Source organism: Oncorhynchus mykiss, chromosome 22 (genome assembly GCF_013265735.2).
Source record: "Oncorhynchus mykiss isolate Arlee chromosome 22, USDA_OmykA_1.1, whole genome shotgun sequence".
Lineage (NCBI taxonomy): Eukaryota > Metazoa > Chordata > Actinopteri > Salmoniformes > Salmonidae > Oncorhynchus > Oncorhynchus mykiss.
This window is the reverse complement of record NC_048586.1, coordinates 19,529,163-19,544,356: the sequence shown is the minus strand read 5'-3', so window position 1 is coordinate 19,544,356 and position 15,194 is coordinate 19,529,163. Positions and strand designations below refer to the sequence as shown.

At 43.4% G+C, this 15,194-nt stretch overlaps 1 protein-coding gene across 1 annotated transcript; it reads left to right on the top strand.

Moving 5' to 3' along the window:
• The first annotated feature begins 171 nt into the window (after positions 1–171).
• Positions 172–13,959, top strand: lss (lanosterol synthase (2,3-oxidosqualene-lanosterol cyclase)). Its single transcript, XM_036958935.1, has 22 exons — positions 172–339; positions 750–918; positions 3,307–3,445; positions 3,791–3,899; positions 4,103–4,224; positions 4,471–4,567; positions 4,776–4,911; positions 5,079–5,187; positions 5,280–5,398; positions 5,843–5,940; positions 6,036–6,063; positions 6,224–6,280; positions 6,448–6,519; positions 6,695–6,745; positions 6,973–7,122; positions 7,384–7,480; positions 7,614–7,719; positions 7,818–7,883; positions 10,106–10,186; positions 10,346–10,519; positions 11,972–12,050; positions 12,322–13,959. Exons 1-22 carry the CDS (start codon positions 323–325, stop codon positions 12,457–12,459), a joined length of 2,214 nt encoding a protein of 737 aa, XP_036814830.1. The 5' UTR covers positions 172–322; the 3' UTR covers positions 12,460–13,959.
• The last annotated feature ends 1,235 nt before the right edge of the window (positions 13,960–15,194 follow it).

The window sequence follows — 15,194 nt, the reverse complement described above, 5'->3', positions numbered from 1 at the left end:
TTTATGGTAAAGCTCTCACATTCACGAAAGCAACATGTTCGAGCACTCATTAGAGCGCTACATTGAAACCCCGCCCATTTCCCCGCCTCTCTAAATTGTGATTGGACAGTCGTTTGTCTGCTCATATCTCTCCATGCAAAAACCACCTCGGGTGGTACTGCTTGGTACCATGGGAAGGGCAGTCCTCTGTGGCACAAGTTAGTGTTTATCCAACGGAAATATTTTGAAAAGAGAACTTCAATTCCCACAGTATCACAAATGGGGGCCGATCCTGTGGATCAGCTGAAGTTTGCGGAGGATTTAATTCATTCATAAGGTTTTAATGATGACCGAGGGAACGTAAGTACAGAACGAACATGTTCAATTATGTGTATGAAATTATATATGCTATAAAAGTAAACGTTTGTAGGAAGTTATAACTTGCTAATTGATTGGTAGCTGATTCCTTTGTGCACTTTCACAAGATTAACTTGGATCAGAAAGGACATGCTCATTAGGAAAGGAACAGGATAAATGTCAACGACTATCAATTTCAACAATGGCCATTATGTACAATACAAATTGTGGTGCAGAATTACTCAAGCGCCACACCCACTGGGCACAGACTTCAATTCAACGTCTATTCCACGTTGGTTCAACGTAATGTCATTGAAATGACGTGGAAACAACGTCGATTCAACCAGTGTGTCCCCAGTGGATACGCGCGCCCATGAATTCCATACGCGCGCTGTCAATTCTTGCACCCTCAGATGCCTTCGTAGGAGGGGGGGGCCGTACAAGACCGAGCCAGCGACAGACCTGACCCGCTGGAGGCTGAGTAACACAGAGGGCAGGCAGACATGGCGCTATGTAGAGGATCAAGACACATCAGACAGGGAGCAGACTATGCTTGAAGCCCATTCACTTGGTTTGGATACGGTACACATACTCATCCATGTTTATTTTTCACTAGCCATTGGGAATGTAAACTGTATCTACTAAAGGAGAGGACTTACCTAGACAACCTTCTCTCGATACATTTCATGTTATATATTCTGTACGGAAAACCAAGATACTAATTAGTATGAAGTTACTTTTATTCTGTACGTAAATCCGAGACACTATTTAGTATGATGTTACGTTTCATATGGTATGTATTAATTTGTGGATGTCCAACACCCATTTTATATGATATGTTACGAATTACAATTAGCATTATATGTTATGAGTTTGCTAAATGTATAACAAATTTGCCAAACGTATGATACTTTTGGTCATGTAGTGTATGTGGACACTTGCTCGTTGAACATCTCATTCCAAAATTATGGGCATTAATATGGAGTTGGTCCCCCCTTTGCTGCTGTAATAGCTTCCACTTTTCTGGGAAGGCTTTCCACTAGATGTTGGAATATTGCTGCGGGTCTTGCTTCCATTCAGCCACGAGCACTAGTGAGGTCGGGCAGTGATGTTGGATGATTAGGCCTGGTTCGCAGTCGGTGTTCCAATTATTCTCAAAGGTGTTTGATGGGCTTGAGGTCAGGGCTGTGCAGGCCAGTCAAGTTCTTCCACACCGATCTCAACAAACCATTTCTGTATGGACCTCGCTTTGTGCACGGGGCCATTGTAATGCTGAAACAAAAAAGGGACTTCCCCAAACTGTTGCCACAAAGTTGGAAGCACAGAATCGTCTAGAAAGTCATTGTATGCTGTAGCGTTAAGATTTCCATTCACTGGAGCTAAGGGGCCCAAACCATGAAAAACAGCCCCAGACCATTATTCCTCCTCCACCAAACTTTACAGTTAGCATTATGTATTCGGCAGATAGCGTTCTTCTGGCATCCGCCAAACCCAGAATCGTCTGTTGGACTTCCAGATGGTGAAGCGTGATTCATCACTCCAGAGAATGCATTTCCACTGCTCCAGAGTCCAATGGCTGCGAGCTTTACGCCACTCCAGACCATGCTTGGCATTGCTCATGGTGATCTTAGGATTCTGTGCGGCTGCTCGGCCATGGAAACTTATTTCATGAAGCTCCGGATGAACAGTTATTGTGCTGACGTTGCTTCCAGAGGCAGTTTGGAACTCGGTAGTGAATGTTGCAACCGAGGACAGGCGATCTTTAGGTGCTTCAGCACTCAGCGGTCCCGTTCTGTGAGCTTGTGTAGCCTACCACTTCACGTTTGAGCCGTTGTTGCTCCTAGATGTTTCCACTTCACAATAACAGCACTTACAGTTGACCAGGGCAGACATTTTCCTAACTGACTTGTTGGATGACGGTGCCATGTTGAAAGTCACTGAGATCTTCAGGAAGGCCATTCTACTGCCAATGTTTGTCTATGGAGATTGCATGGCGGTATGCTCAATTTTTTACACCAGTCAGCAACGGGTGTGGCTGACTGGCCAAATGAGCCAAATCCACTCATTTGAAGGGGTGTCCACATACTTTTGTATATATTGTGTATGTTACAAATTCTGGCAAGGTGGCTAACGTTAGCTAGGGGTTATGGTTCAATTTAGGAGTTAGGTTAAGGTTTAGGGCAAGGGTTAGCAGACATGCTAAGTAGTTGCAAAATTTTTAAGTAGTTGAAAAATGAGGTCTATATCTCTTATGTAACCATATGAAACCTAACATAACAAACTCATTTCAGTGTCTCTGATTTACTTTTACTATGTTACGTCTAGTCCATGAGAACAGACTGACCTAGGCTATCTGAAGTGTAAGCATTAGGCATGACAGGTAGCCTTAAGGCTAGAGCGTTAGGCCAATAACCGCAAGGTTGCTGGTTCGAATACTGGAGCCGACCAGGTGGAAAATCTGTAGCTTTGTCTTTGAGCAAGGCACTTAACCCTAATTGCTCCAGGAGCGCTGTACAATTGTGACCCCACTCCCTGTTGGTGTCTCAGGGGTAGTTGATATGCAAAAAAATATAAATAAATAACATTTCCATTGCACACTTGTATTGCATTTTTTGGATTGCCTACATGTCCCCTTAGTTGGTCTTCATTGTAAATAAGAATTTGTTCCTTAATTGACTTAAATCAATATAAATTTAACAGGTAAAATATAAGCACCCCCCAAATGATTATAATATATTATTAGTTGAAGCCATAAACAGAATGGTTGAAAGCCTTGCAAGAATAAGTGCATATTCTCTCATCCTAACCTCTTATAAACATATGTCTCATTGAAGTATAAATTCAATGATAGAATAGTTGAGCCCCACAAGAACAAAAGGTGGAACTAAATCTCTCCTCTAACGAGCTCGTCATTAGTGTTGTGACCTTTGACCCATGCTTTGTTGTGACAGTACCTATGCCCCTCTACAGAGTAAATTCATCCCTGGCTCTCCCTCAGCCCACACTGCAGTGGAGTCAGCCCTGAAGGGCATGGCATTCTACAGCCAGCTCCAGGCAGAAGATGGCCACTGGGCAGGAGACTACGGAGGACCCCTCTTCCTGCTACCAGGTACACACAATTAGATGCACTTTCAGAGGAAGTACAGTATGCATCTCGTAAAATTAAATGTCTGCATAATGCCATCCAATATTCACTTCCATATTTACAGATAATGTATGTACACATAACAAGCACGGTCATTGAGTTTTATTGTGTCATGTCCATGGGAAAATAACAGTGGACGGGGTCGGACATGGTGTGCATTATCGTGTACATTATGCCATGGTAGTTATGATGTAATCCATGGGTTATGAAAACAGTAAAAACACTCAAGTTAACGATGAGACTCACATCAGTACTTACAACATCTGAGGTGACATCAGTGGTCTTTTTGTCTGTGCTATCTATCCTCAGGTCTCCTGATCACCTGTCACATAACCCAGATCCCTCTCCCTGAGGCTTGGAAGAAGGAGATGGTGAGATACCTGCGCTCTGTCCAGCTGGCTGATGGAGGCTGGGGCCTGTGAGTGTTCTCATCACTGCTCTCCTTCACTTCTACCCCAAAATACAGTGTGAAAATAAGAGGGATGCCCACGCACACTGTTTAGATATTCTCTAGTAGTTTAATTAGCAATGTTTCTACCACAGCTTATGAGGCTTGTGAGTATCAGCGCAGTCAAAGCTTCAAAGATTTCTTATTGTTGTGTTTTGGTAATTTCTTGTCAGACACATTGAAGACAAGTCCACAGTGTTTGGCACGGCCCTCAGCTACACCACCCTGAGGATTCTGGGAGTGGGACCGGATGACCCGGATATGGTTAGGGCCAGGAACAACCTGCACAGCAAAGGTCTTATTTAACTGTTAATTTTTTTTTGGGGGGGGTGGGGTCAATTAATTGAGCTCTTTGTTTCGTATGTTGGTGGAACCAAAGAAATATGCTGTTTGAAAAAAATGAAAGGGAATGTTGGAGAGCATCACCTGTATATGTTTTAAACCTGAAATAAAAAGTGTCTAAATGCTTTTAACCTCATAAGAGGTGAAATTGTTACCATTGTAGAGTCACATCATGTCTGTGTGTCTGTCTGTTGTACAGGAGGCGCGGTTGGCATCCCCTCCTGGGGTAAATTCTGGTTGGCCATCCTCAATGTGTACAGCTGGGAAGGAATGAACACGCTCCTCCCGGAGATGTGGTACGCTTGATGTTCTGATACGAATTTGATCAGAATTGTACATAGATTTTAATTCGCCTTTATATAGCACCTATGCATAAAAGTTGAAATTGGATAGGCCGCTCACTCTTGAATACTTGTGAACTTTACCCTTGATTTGGGACATTGATTCCCTCAGCTATGTTTCAACTTGTCCTGTTCTTTGGTCCATGTTTTGTCCTCTATTCAGGCTGTTCCCTACCTGGTTCCCTGCTCACCCATCCACTCTCTGGTGCCACTGTCGCCAGGTCTACCTCCCTATGAGCTACTGCTACGCTGTCAGGTTTGCTGCCAAGGAGGACCCCCTGGTGCTCAGCCTCAGACAGGTGCAGTAGTTACTTCACCCCACCTGGGGGCGACATGTTTCTGTCATAGTGCTCCAATCACTCCGGCCAGAAGTTGCCCACGTAGGCACAGCCCCAAAGATCAGCTAGAATAAGATGGAGCTGCAAAAGAGTACATGGACTTAGTAGCATCCTTCTCTGTTCTATAGGAGCTGTATGTCCAGGACTATGCCACCATCAACTGGCCTGGTCAGCGGAACAATGTGGCAGCATGTGACATGTACACACCACACAGCACGCTACTCACCGTGGCTTACAGTAAGCACTGCACATACCCGTATTAATAGTTTGTGATTGGTCATTTGTGACGACGTTATAACTGTAACCTTGAATTCTCTGTTCTTCCTCAGTGGTCATGAACGTGTATGAGGCCCACCACAGCAGCAGTCTACGAGGAAGAGCGGTCAAAGAGCTGTACGACCACATACAGGCTGACGACCGTTTCACCAAGTGCATCAGCATCGGCCCAGTAAGAAACTGTACTTTAATCGAAGTACCTTTTTTTTTTTGATGCCACTTGTGTTTTAGGATTATCTAGTATTTCCTTGCACTTCCCAGCTGGAATCCTTCTTTGTGAAACATTGGTTTGCAATATTATCACAGCAAAGAAGTTACTGCGAACAATGAACACAGTTCTTTCCCCTCAGACATCATTGCACGCCGCAGTAGAACAGAAGCAAATGTACTGCATTTTTTTCTTTACCTCGATATGCAACGTTTCCCCACCTCTGCTTCTTCAACGAAACAAAAACGACAACGGCCGTGGGGCGGATAACATTAGTGGCGCTGTTTCCCCTAGTGCGGATTCCATCTTTAATGCTGTTTTGGCAGTTTACACTGTGGTTTAAGGTGATCCAGAATTGTGTGTCAGTTGTTACGTGGCGGTGATTTAACGCTTAGTTTCACTCCTCAGATCTCCAAAACGATCAACATGTTGGTGCGCTGGCACGTGGACGGACCCTCTTCCGCTGCCTTCCAGGAGCACGTGTCCAGGATCCCAGACTACCTCTGGTCAGTCAGCTAGTGAGTCAGTTGTATGTGACAATGCAGTAGGTTGTGAGCGTGTTTATTTACATGTTTGTTTTCCATTTCCTGCTTTGCGATAGGCTGGGATTGGATGGTATGAAAATGCAGGTATGTTGGGTATTGGCTAGCCATGATATACATAATGTCGTTAATCTTTTGCATTATGGGCTGGTTTCCTGACCCAAATTAAGTAGACAGAAAAGCACTAAAAAGCACTTTTAATGTCTGACCTGTTTTCCTGACATGCAGTCTGGTTGTGTTCCTATAGGGAACCAATGGATCACAGCTATGGGACACGGCTTTCGCAGCTCAGGCGTTCCTAGAGGTGAGATATTCATGTTACGCTACAAAGAACCCATGTGACTTGTTCATCATGCTTTACGTTCTGCGTGCATTACTCTCCATTCATGTGATGATTGATAACTGTAAAGATGTTAAAGTTGAGAGGATTTGTAATGTTTTTGTGTTTTTCCCTCAATTGGGGTCATTCAGGCAGGGGCTCAGGACAGCCCCAGGTTAGAAGAGTGTCTTAAACACGCCCACCAGTTCCTCACCATCACACAGGTGAGAGCGTCACAGGAAATGGGCTTGAGTTCCTCACACAGGTCACAGAGTCTAGTGTATTGGCTCGCTGCCAGACAAAACACCTTGAGGGCACACATTCCTCGGTTCCTAATACACCTGTTGCTTTTATATGGATTTTTTTTCCGATGTCTGACCAGTTTTCTCCTTTCATCAGATACCAGACAACCCCCCAGAATACCAGAAATACTACAGACAGATGAACAAGGTGAACCATTACTGCCAGTCAGAGGAAGTGTCTGCGTGTCCTGTATGGGTGTGTTTGTCCTGCAAGACTGTGTGCGTGTGTCCTGCATGGTCGTGTGTGAGTGATTGTGTATTTGTCCTGCACATCCGTGTGTCCTGCATGGTTGTGTGCGTGCATTTGTGTGTGTTTGTGTGTGTGTGTGTGTGTGTGTGTCTGCGCGCTTACATGCATGAATGTGTGTTTATCAGGGAGGGTTCCCCTTCAGCACGCGGGACTGTGGCTGGATCGTGGCCGACTGCACGGCAGAGGGCCTAAAGTCAGTGATGCTTCTGCAGGAACACTGTCCCTTCATCAGTCAGCACGTCCCCTCAGAGCGCCTGTGTGACTCCGTCAATGTGGTCAGTGGCAACACCAACTAACTTCTATCTACTGTACAACCCAATCACAGTTTTTACCACAACTTCATATATGGTGTCGGGGCTTTTCTCGATCTTTCATGTATTTTCCTCTCTTCCATCTCCCCAACTTTCAACTTCTTTCAAGATGATGTCTCACGGTGCTGATAATAATGCAAATTCTCAGCTCATGTTTGATTCCATCATACAATAAAAAAGCAACATACAATACTGACACTTGCCCTGGTTGACTGTGGGTTGCAGTTGCTAAGCATGAGAAACAGAGACGGCGGTTTTGCCACTTATGAGACCAAGCGAGGAGGGAGACTGTTGGAGCTACTCAACCCCTCAGAGGTGTTTGGTGAGTCTTTCATCTCACTGACCCCCCCCCCCCCCCCCAATCCCTGTGTTGTGTTTATGGATATAATACCTTTTTTGGATATAAATACAAGCTTTGTACTCTCTCCCACCACCCCCCTATCTCTTTCTTTCAGGTGACATCATGATAGACTACACCTATGTGGAGTGCACCTCAGCAGTCATGCAGGCTCTGAGACACTTCCAGCACGTGTACCCTGAATACCGGACAGAGGAGATCAGGTACACGCACACACACATGCTATACCTCTAGCCTGGAACCCTAACCCTCTCCAAGCTGCTGCCTAAAAGCATCACTTTTTCTAACTGTTTTAACTCAGGTCCACTCTGAGAGAAGGATTGGAGTACTGCCGGAGGGTGCAGAGGCCCGATGGGTCATGGGAAGGGTAAGTAGCTTCCGGTCTCACTTACAGCGCATTCAGAAAGTTTTCAGACCCCTTGACTTTTTCCACATTTGGTTACGTTACAGCCTTATTTTAAAATTGATTACATATTTTTTTGTTCTTATCAATCTACACACAATACCTCATAATGACAAAGCGAAAACAGGTTTTTATAAATGTTTGCAAATTTATTACAAATAAAAAACAGAAATACATTATTTACTTAAGTATTCAGATCCTTTGCTATGAGACTTCAAATTGAGCTCAGGTGCATCCTGTTTCTATGAATCATCCTTGAGATGTTTCTACAACTTGATTGGAGTCCACCTGTGGTAAATTCAATTGATTGGACATGATTTGTAAAGGCACACACCTGTCTATATAAGGTCCCACAGTTGACAGTGCATGTCAAAACAAAAACCAAGCCATGAGGTCAAAGGAATTCTCCGTAGAGCTCCGAGACATGATTGTGTCAAGGCACAGATCTGGGGAAGGGTACCAAAAAATGTCTGCAACATTGAAGGTCACCAAGAACGCAGTGGCCTCCATCATTCTTAAATGGAAGAAGTTAGGAATCACCAAGACTCTTGCTAGTGCTGGCTGCCTGGCCAAATAGGTGGAGAAGGGCCTTGGTCAGGGAGGTGACCAAGAACCCGATGGTCACTCTTGACAGAGCTCCAGTGTTCCTCTGAGGAGATGGGCGAGCCTTTCAGAAGGACAACCATCTCTGCAGCACTCCACCAATCAGGTCTACATGTAGAGTGGCCAGATTTCTCAGTAAAAGGCACATGACAGCCCGCTTGGAGTTTGCCAAAAGGCACCTAAAGGATTCTCAGACCATGAGAAACAAGAATCTCTGGTCTGATGAAACCAAGATTGAACTCTTTGTCTTGAATGCGAAGCGTCACGTCTGGAGGAAACCTGGCACCATCCCAACGGTGAGGTGTGGTGGTGGTGGCAGCATCATGCTGTGGGGATGTTTTTCAGCGGCAGGGACTGGGAGACTAGTCAGGATCGAGGCAAAGATGAATGGAGCAAAGTACAGTGAGATCCTTGATGAAAACCTGCTCCAGAGCACTCAGGATCTCTGACTGGGGAGAAGGTTCACATTCCAAAAGGACAACGACCCTAAGCACACAGCCAAGACAACGCTGGAGTGGCTTCGGGACAAGTCTCTGAATGTCCTTGTGTGGCCCAGCCAGAGCCCGGACTTGAACCCGATCAAACATCTCTGGAGAGACCTGAAAATAGCTGTGCAGCAATGCACCCCATCCAACCTGACAGAGCTTGAGAGGATCTGCAGAGAAGAAATGAGAGAATCTCCCGAAATAGAGGTGTGCCAAGCTTGTAGCAAGGTACAAAGTATTGAGTAAAGGGTCTGAATACTTATGTAAATGTGATATTTCTGGGTTTTTTTTAATTGAAATTTGCAAAAGAAATCTAAACTTGAGTTTGCTTTGTCATTATGGGGTATTGTGTGTATAAAATAAGATGTTTTGTAACCTAACAAAATGTGGAAAAAGTCAAGGGGTCTGAATACTTTCCAAATGCACTATATATCATGGCTGAGTGTCTCCTCGTCTCCTTTACTTCATGACCAAGGAAAGCATTGGGCATCTAGGTATATAAAGCTATTAAAGGTCATAAGGAATCATTTAGGGCCCTATGACAACTGATGGGTGAGATAATATGGATAGGTCTTCTCCATGTTGATTCCATCTAACAAGTCCAAAACACTGGTCATAAAGGAAAGGATACAAGTAAAGGAGGCCATTGAAGACTGTCAGGACTCTGGATGTGATTTGAATGCAATGTGATTTGAATGGCAGTGTCTGTGATTTGAATGCCAATGCCATGTGATTTGAATGCCAATGCCATGTGATTTGAATGCCAATGCCATGTGATTTGAATGCCAGTGCCTGTGATTTGAATGCCAATGCCATGTGATTTGAATGCCAATGCCATGTGATTTGAATGCCAGTGCCTGTGATTTGAATGCCAGTGCCTGTGATTTGAATGTCATGTTGTTATTCATTCTTCTGCGTCATACGGACCATTTTTAGTTATGTGTCCTTCCTAGGGTTGCAAAATTCTGGTAACTTTCCCCAAAAAAGTTTTCCAGAAATCCCGGTTGGAAGCTTCGCGGAATCAGGAGGGAATAGGCAGGAAATCCTACTGTACTTTTTCAACCCTAGTGCTTTCTTATTGTGGTGTGTGTTGCCTAGATCCTGGGGAGTGTGCTTCACCTATGGGGTCTGGTTCGGCTTGGAGGCCTTTGCCTGCATGGGTCACACCTACCATGATGGGTAAGGATCCTTAGTGCCGGAGGAAGACATGTACGCACACACCACATTCAAAGGAAACACGAGTGTCTGTGGAATCGTTTTTTCAAACCTTTAAAAATACATCTTTCCCTCTCTCCCACTCTCTCTCTCTGTCTGTTTCTGTCTCCTTTCTCTCTCCAGCGGTGGTGTGTGTAAGGAGGTGCAGAGTGCCTGTGACTTCCTGGTGGCCCACCAGATGGAGGATGGGGGCTGGGGTGAGGACTTTGAGTCCTGTGAGCAGCGTCGCTACGTGCAGAGTGCTAACTCCCAGATCCACAACACCTGCTGGGCCCTGCTGGGCCTCATGGCTGCTAGGTAACAGTAACTATTTATGTAACTGCCTTGTAATGACTTATTTAACTAACGTAAACTTACTCACTTTTGTACATCGCCTTGGTCCGTACAATTGACCTTATTTTAGCACCCAAAAAACGTAATACTTCCAGATCAACTGTAATGTCAATACCATTGTAAAGCACAATTTCTCCCCTTTCCAAAAAAATCCATGCCGAGACCTTCGCGTTGCCCGTTTCTGCATGATTCAAGAAGGCAATGAGCTCCGTGGGGTCATTTTTAAAATGGCGGGTGGGGAAGCTAAACTAATGCGTGATAGTGAGACGGAGAGATGTCGTGTGGGGAAACTGCTTTTTTTCACTCGATCTGTCCAACTTATCACCTTATCGCCTCTCAAATGTAAATAAAACACTATAAAGAGTTTATATTATGTGTCATTACATACCTATTTGAAGGTTTGTGTCGAATTTGAATCAGGTTTTCAGGGCGGTGCTAAAGTGATCTTCAGAAGTAAACAGCAGCTTTGATGGCCTGCAGTGAAGACGCAAAAAAATTAAATGATGAGAGAAGTGCTACACCTGGTGGAGAGAGATTGTAAAGACAGAAATAGTTGCTTTATGCGTGCTGTACATTACGGCATGACACGTCACGATGTAAAGGAGGGTCTGTTTTTTTCAACTTTTCTCCAATACTTTAGAGCCATTACCATGTCGATTAAGGCTTGAATAGAAACGTAGTTCACACCCCAGATTTTGAAGTCAACACAGTCGCTACAGTCCCATTATTTTTCTTTGCAGCCTCGTTTGAATGTTGCGATTGCGCACATTTGTACGGAATGGGGTGAGTTTACGTTACCTTGTAACTACCTATGAGACTACCTTATAACTACTGTTAGGTTCTAAAGAACAGGGTAAAAAATGACAAGACAACTATAAAAGCTCAAACCAAGTTTATTCACCCAAAGGGTCGGACAGCAGAACAGGCAAATACACGTTTCCACCAGCACAAGTGTATATATATACCCCAATTTGTGTGAAGCATCCTCCTTCCCTCTTAACATGACATCTTTATTGCTAGGGAGGAAGTTAAGTGATGCGGGCAATAAACTGTTCCTTCTCCCTTAATGTGACCTGACCCCAACCCCCATTCCTCACTAAACCACCTCTCTTCACCCTTATCAGTGACTCTAACCATGTGATTGCCTTTCTTTTCCTCTGTACATTCCAAGCACAATTGCCTCCACCATATACATTCCCCCTACAGATAATCATTAACTTCTGGTGTAGAAACCAGACTATGGCACTCCTCATTTCCATAGGACACCTGATAATTAACAATATTTCAAGTTTAAGAGTCAGAACCCATCACTACCTTGTAACTACATGGTTTAAAACAATATGATATAAAGTGGGACCAATGAACCTCAGTATGTTTAAGTTGTAGACCCACAATCTCTTCTCTGCTCTGTGGCAGGTACCCAGATGCACAGGTGATTGAGAGAGGAATACAGCTGTTGGTTGACAAGCAGCTGCCCAATGGAGACTGGCCACAGGTGAGTCCCCACCTCCTGTCACACTGTGCTCAGTGCTTAGCTCCACCCAAGGCTCAAGCATGAAGTTGTCAAATTGTTTAGCATAATCTGTTGTTGAACGTCTGGCCCTCTGTCTGTCATTCTTTCATGTACTGTATTGTAGATTGTGTCCGTGTGTATATTTGGAGCCCAAGAAGCAGTGTAGAGTATTCTTACTAGAGATACATACTGTGAAGAATAACCTGAAGCTTTATAGATGACCACAACTGTATTTTGGCCTATCTCTCCTCAGGAAAACATCTCGGGAGTATTCAATAAGAGCTGTGCCATCAGCTACACTTCCTACAGGAACGTCTTCACCGTGTGGACGCTGGGACGCTTCTTTAACCTCTTCCCCTCCAGCCCTCTGGCCGGGAAGGTGAAGCTGTGAGGTCAGAGGTCACCTAAAGGTCAAGAGGTCAGCAACGATTGGAACAGTGCCCTTTCTAATCTATACATAAAGAACGGCCGTGAACAGGGTTGGGGAGTAATGGATTACATGTAATCCGTTAAATGTAACTGATTCTAAAAGTATTTTTTTTCCTGTAATCCGTTACCAGCTAAAATATTGTAATCAGATTACAGATACTTTTGAAAAACTAGATGATTACTTCATTCTCAATAACATTCAAATCATCTTAAATGTGTTCTGCTTGAGAGAGTCTGACCACAAGTCAGAGACCATTACACACCAAATGTGTTTAATGATATGCGGGAAAAGAGCAGGAATAGGCTTTTGTAGGCTACAGTCCAAGCTATGTCTTCCAGTGGTGCGACTGCTGTCAGCATCAAAGATTATTCATCCAATTTGAATAAACGCTTGGAGGTAAGGATGACAGCAGTGTTGTAGCCTACGGGTGCTAGGATATCACTTATTATTGATATCTATACAGCTCATTGATGTGAATCACACTGCTGCTCAATCTAATTGGTGCTGATAAAAGAAAAATGCCCATAGGCCTAACGGACACATGCTCAAACACACACACTTTTAAGGGACTTAAACAGCTGCAAATGATTGAGATATCAAAGTGTCACCAACAAAAGCTTAAACAATAGGCCTATAGCAAATGCAGCATATGGAAATCATTTTTCACATGCAAATAGCACTTAGTCCTATTTTTGAAGACCAATGGGGTATGAAATCAATTGGAAGGATTGGAAATCTGACAACTTGTGGTTTCAATGTGAAGATGTAGCCTACTCATTTTATTATCTATATTAAAGTAGAAAGCTATCGGTTAAAAGAAGCCTACATAACTTTAAAGTAAAATGCAACATCCGTTTATTGCTAGAACTTTGTAAACTCTAACATTGATTTATCCTGCAATAGATGTCATTCAATTGGTAATATTCATTTTTGTCTTCTTCTAATGCCTCTTATTAAGGGGAAAGTAATCTAAAAGTAACTTAAGGTTTATCAGATTACGTTACTGAGTTTGGGTCATCCAAAAGTTAGTGATTACAATTGTGGACAGGTAACTAGCAACTGTAACAGATTGCATTTCTAAAGTAACCTCCCCAACCCTGTTCGTAAAAGTGACGTTTTTCAATTTTTCTACTGGGTGAGTCCTGAAAATACCTCAACCTTGGGATCACCTTACCTTGCCTGCTATTTTAACATTCCTCTTGCCTTACATTTTGGTGGGACTGAACTCTTTGAAACATACCTTTTAAGTTGCTATGTGAGAAATGAGGGTGTCATTTTGGCATCTGTATAATGAAATAAAAATCGAGCCCGTAAATCAATCTGTAAATAGTGCTGAAATAAGTGTTTCCATGTTGCCTATTAATATCAACCTTAGTTTCTGAAAATCTATTGATGTAATTGATTTGTAATTAAATCTTATTTTGAAATGCAGAATAAAGTCATTTTGGATGGTTTCACTAATTCACTATTTCTCTCTTGCAACAGCTGATGATGTTTGAGTGGGAGAACAGTGTGAGTCAAACCTACCAACCAGTAGCCCGTGACCCGTCCTGCATCAATACACACACACACATACTCTCTCTCACCGAATTTGCCAATTCAAAGTATCTAATGGAAATCAAGGTGCGGTTTTGGGGAGTGTTTGTAACTTTTTTTGTGTGTGTGTGTGCGTCCGTATTTGTGTGGGTGTAGGGTGTAGCTATCTGGACAAAAAGCTATCTATGCCACTGTCAATCGTAGCAATAGTGAATGAGATCATATGATAACACACAGTAGAAGTGTTGCACAATAGGCATTCCAAAGAAAGGCGTGCTTGATAGGTACATTTCTGTTTTCACCTCCCCCATGCCACATCCAATTTGTTTTGTTCCTGAAGCATGACTGCCAATAAGAATGCTGGTACTCACCTCATTCAACCCCTTCTCCACCAGACCTGGAATAATTTGTTTTGTTCCTGAAGCATGACTGCCAATAAGAATGCTGGTACTCACCTCATTCAACCCCTTCTCCACCAGACCTGGAATAATTTGTTTTGTTCCTGAAGCATGACTGCCAATAAGAATGCTGGTACTCACCTCATTCAACCCCTTCTCCACCAGACCTGGAATAATTTGTTTTGTTCCTGAAGCATGACTGCCAATAAGAATGCTGGTACTCACCTCATTCAACCCCTTCTCCACCAGACCTGGAATAATTTGTTTTGTTCCTGAAGCATGACTGCCAATAAGAATGCTGGTACTCACCTCATTCAACCCCTTCTCCACCAGACCTGGAGTAATGTTTTTTTCCTGAAGCATGACTGCCAATAAGAATGCTGGTACTCACCTCATTCAACCCCTTCTCCACCAGACCTGGAATAATTTGTTTTAAATAGGATTTGTGCAAAGTTCCTTTTTTTCGGGGGAACAAATTGTTACTTTGGATGTGAATATGGATCCCCCCAAAAACTTATTTGAATACAGATCTCAGAAATTGACTACTTTTTCTAAACAATTTCAACACAGATTTCAGAAAGTAACTACTGTTGTGGAAATTCTAACCAAGTGAGAAAGACGTTGAGCTGGTCAGCGACTCCCTGTTCTTATTGTTAGGGATGCACCAATCTGACATTTTGGGCCGATATCCTTGCCAAAAACCCTGACACCGATATTAAACATTTTAGAGGCCTTTTAAGCATTCTAGAACAGTTAAATAGT

Excerpts from the sequence above, each read along its gene's own strand:
- lss (XM_036958935.1), top strand. Across the intron at positions 7,123-7,383 it reads TGTGTGACTCCGTCAATGTG|TTGCTAAGCATGAGAAACAG; the intron begins GTCAGTGGCAAC and ends TGTGGGTTGCAG. Across the intron at positions 12,051-12,321 it reads CCAATGGAGACTGGCCACAG|GAAAACATCTCGGGAGTATT; the intron begins GTGAGTCCCCAC and ends ATCTCTCCTCAG.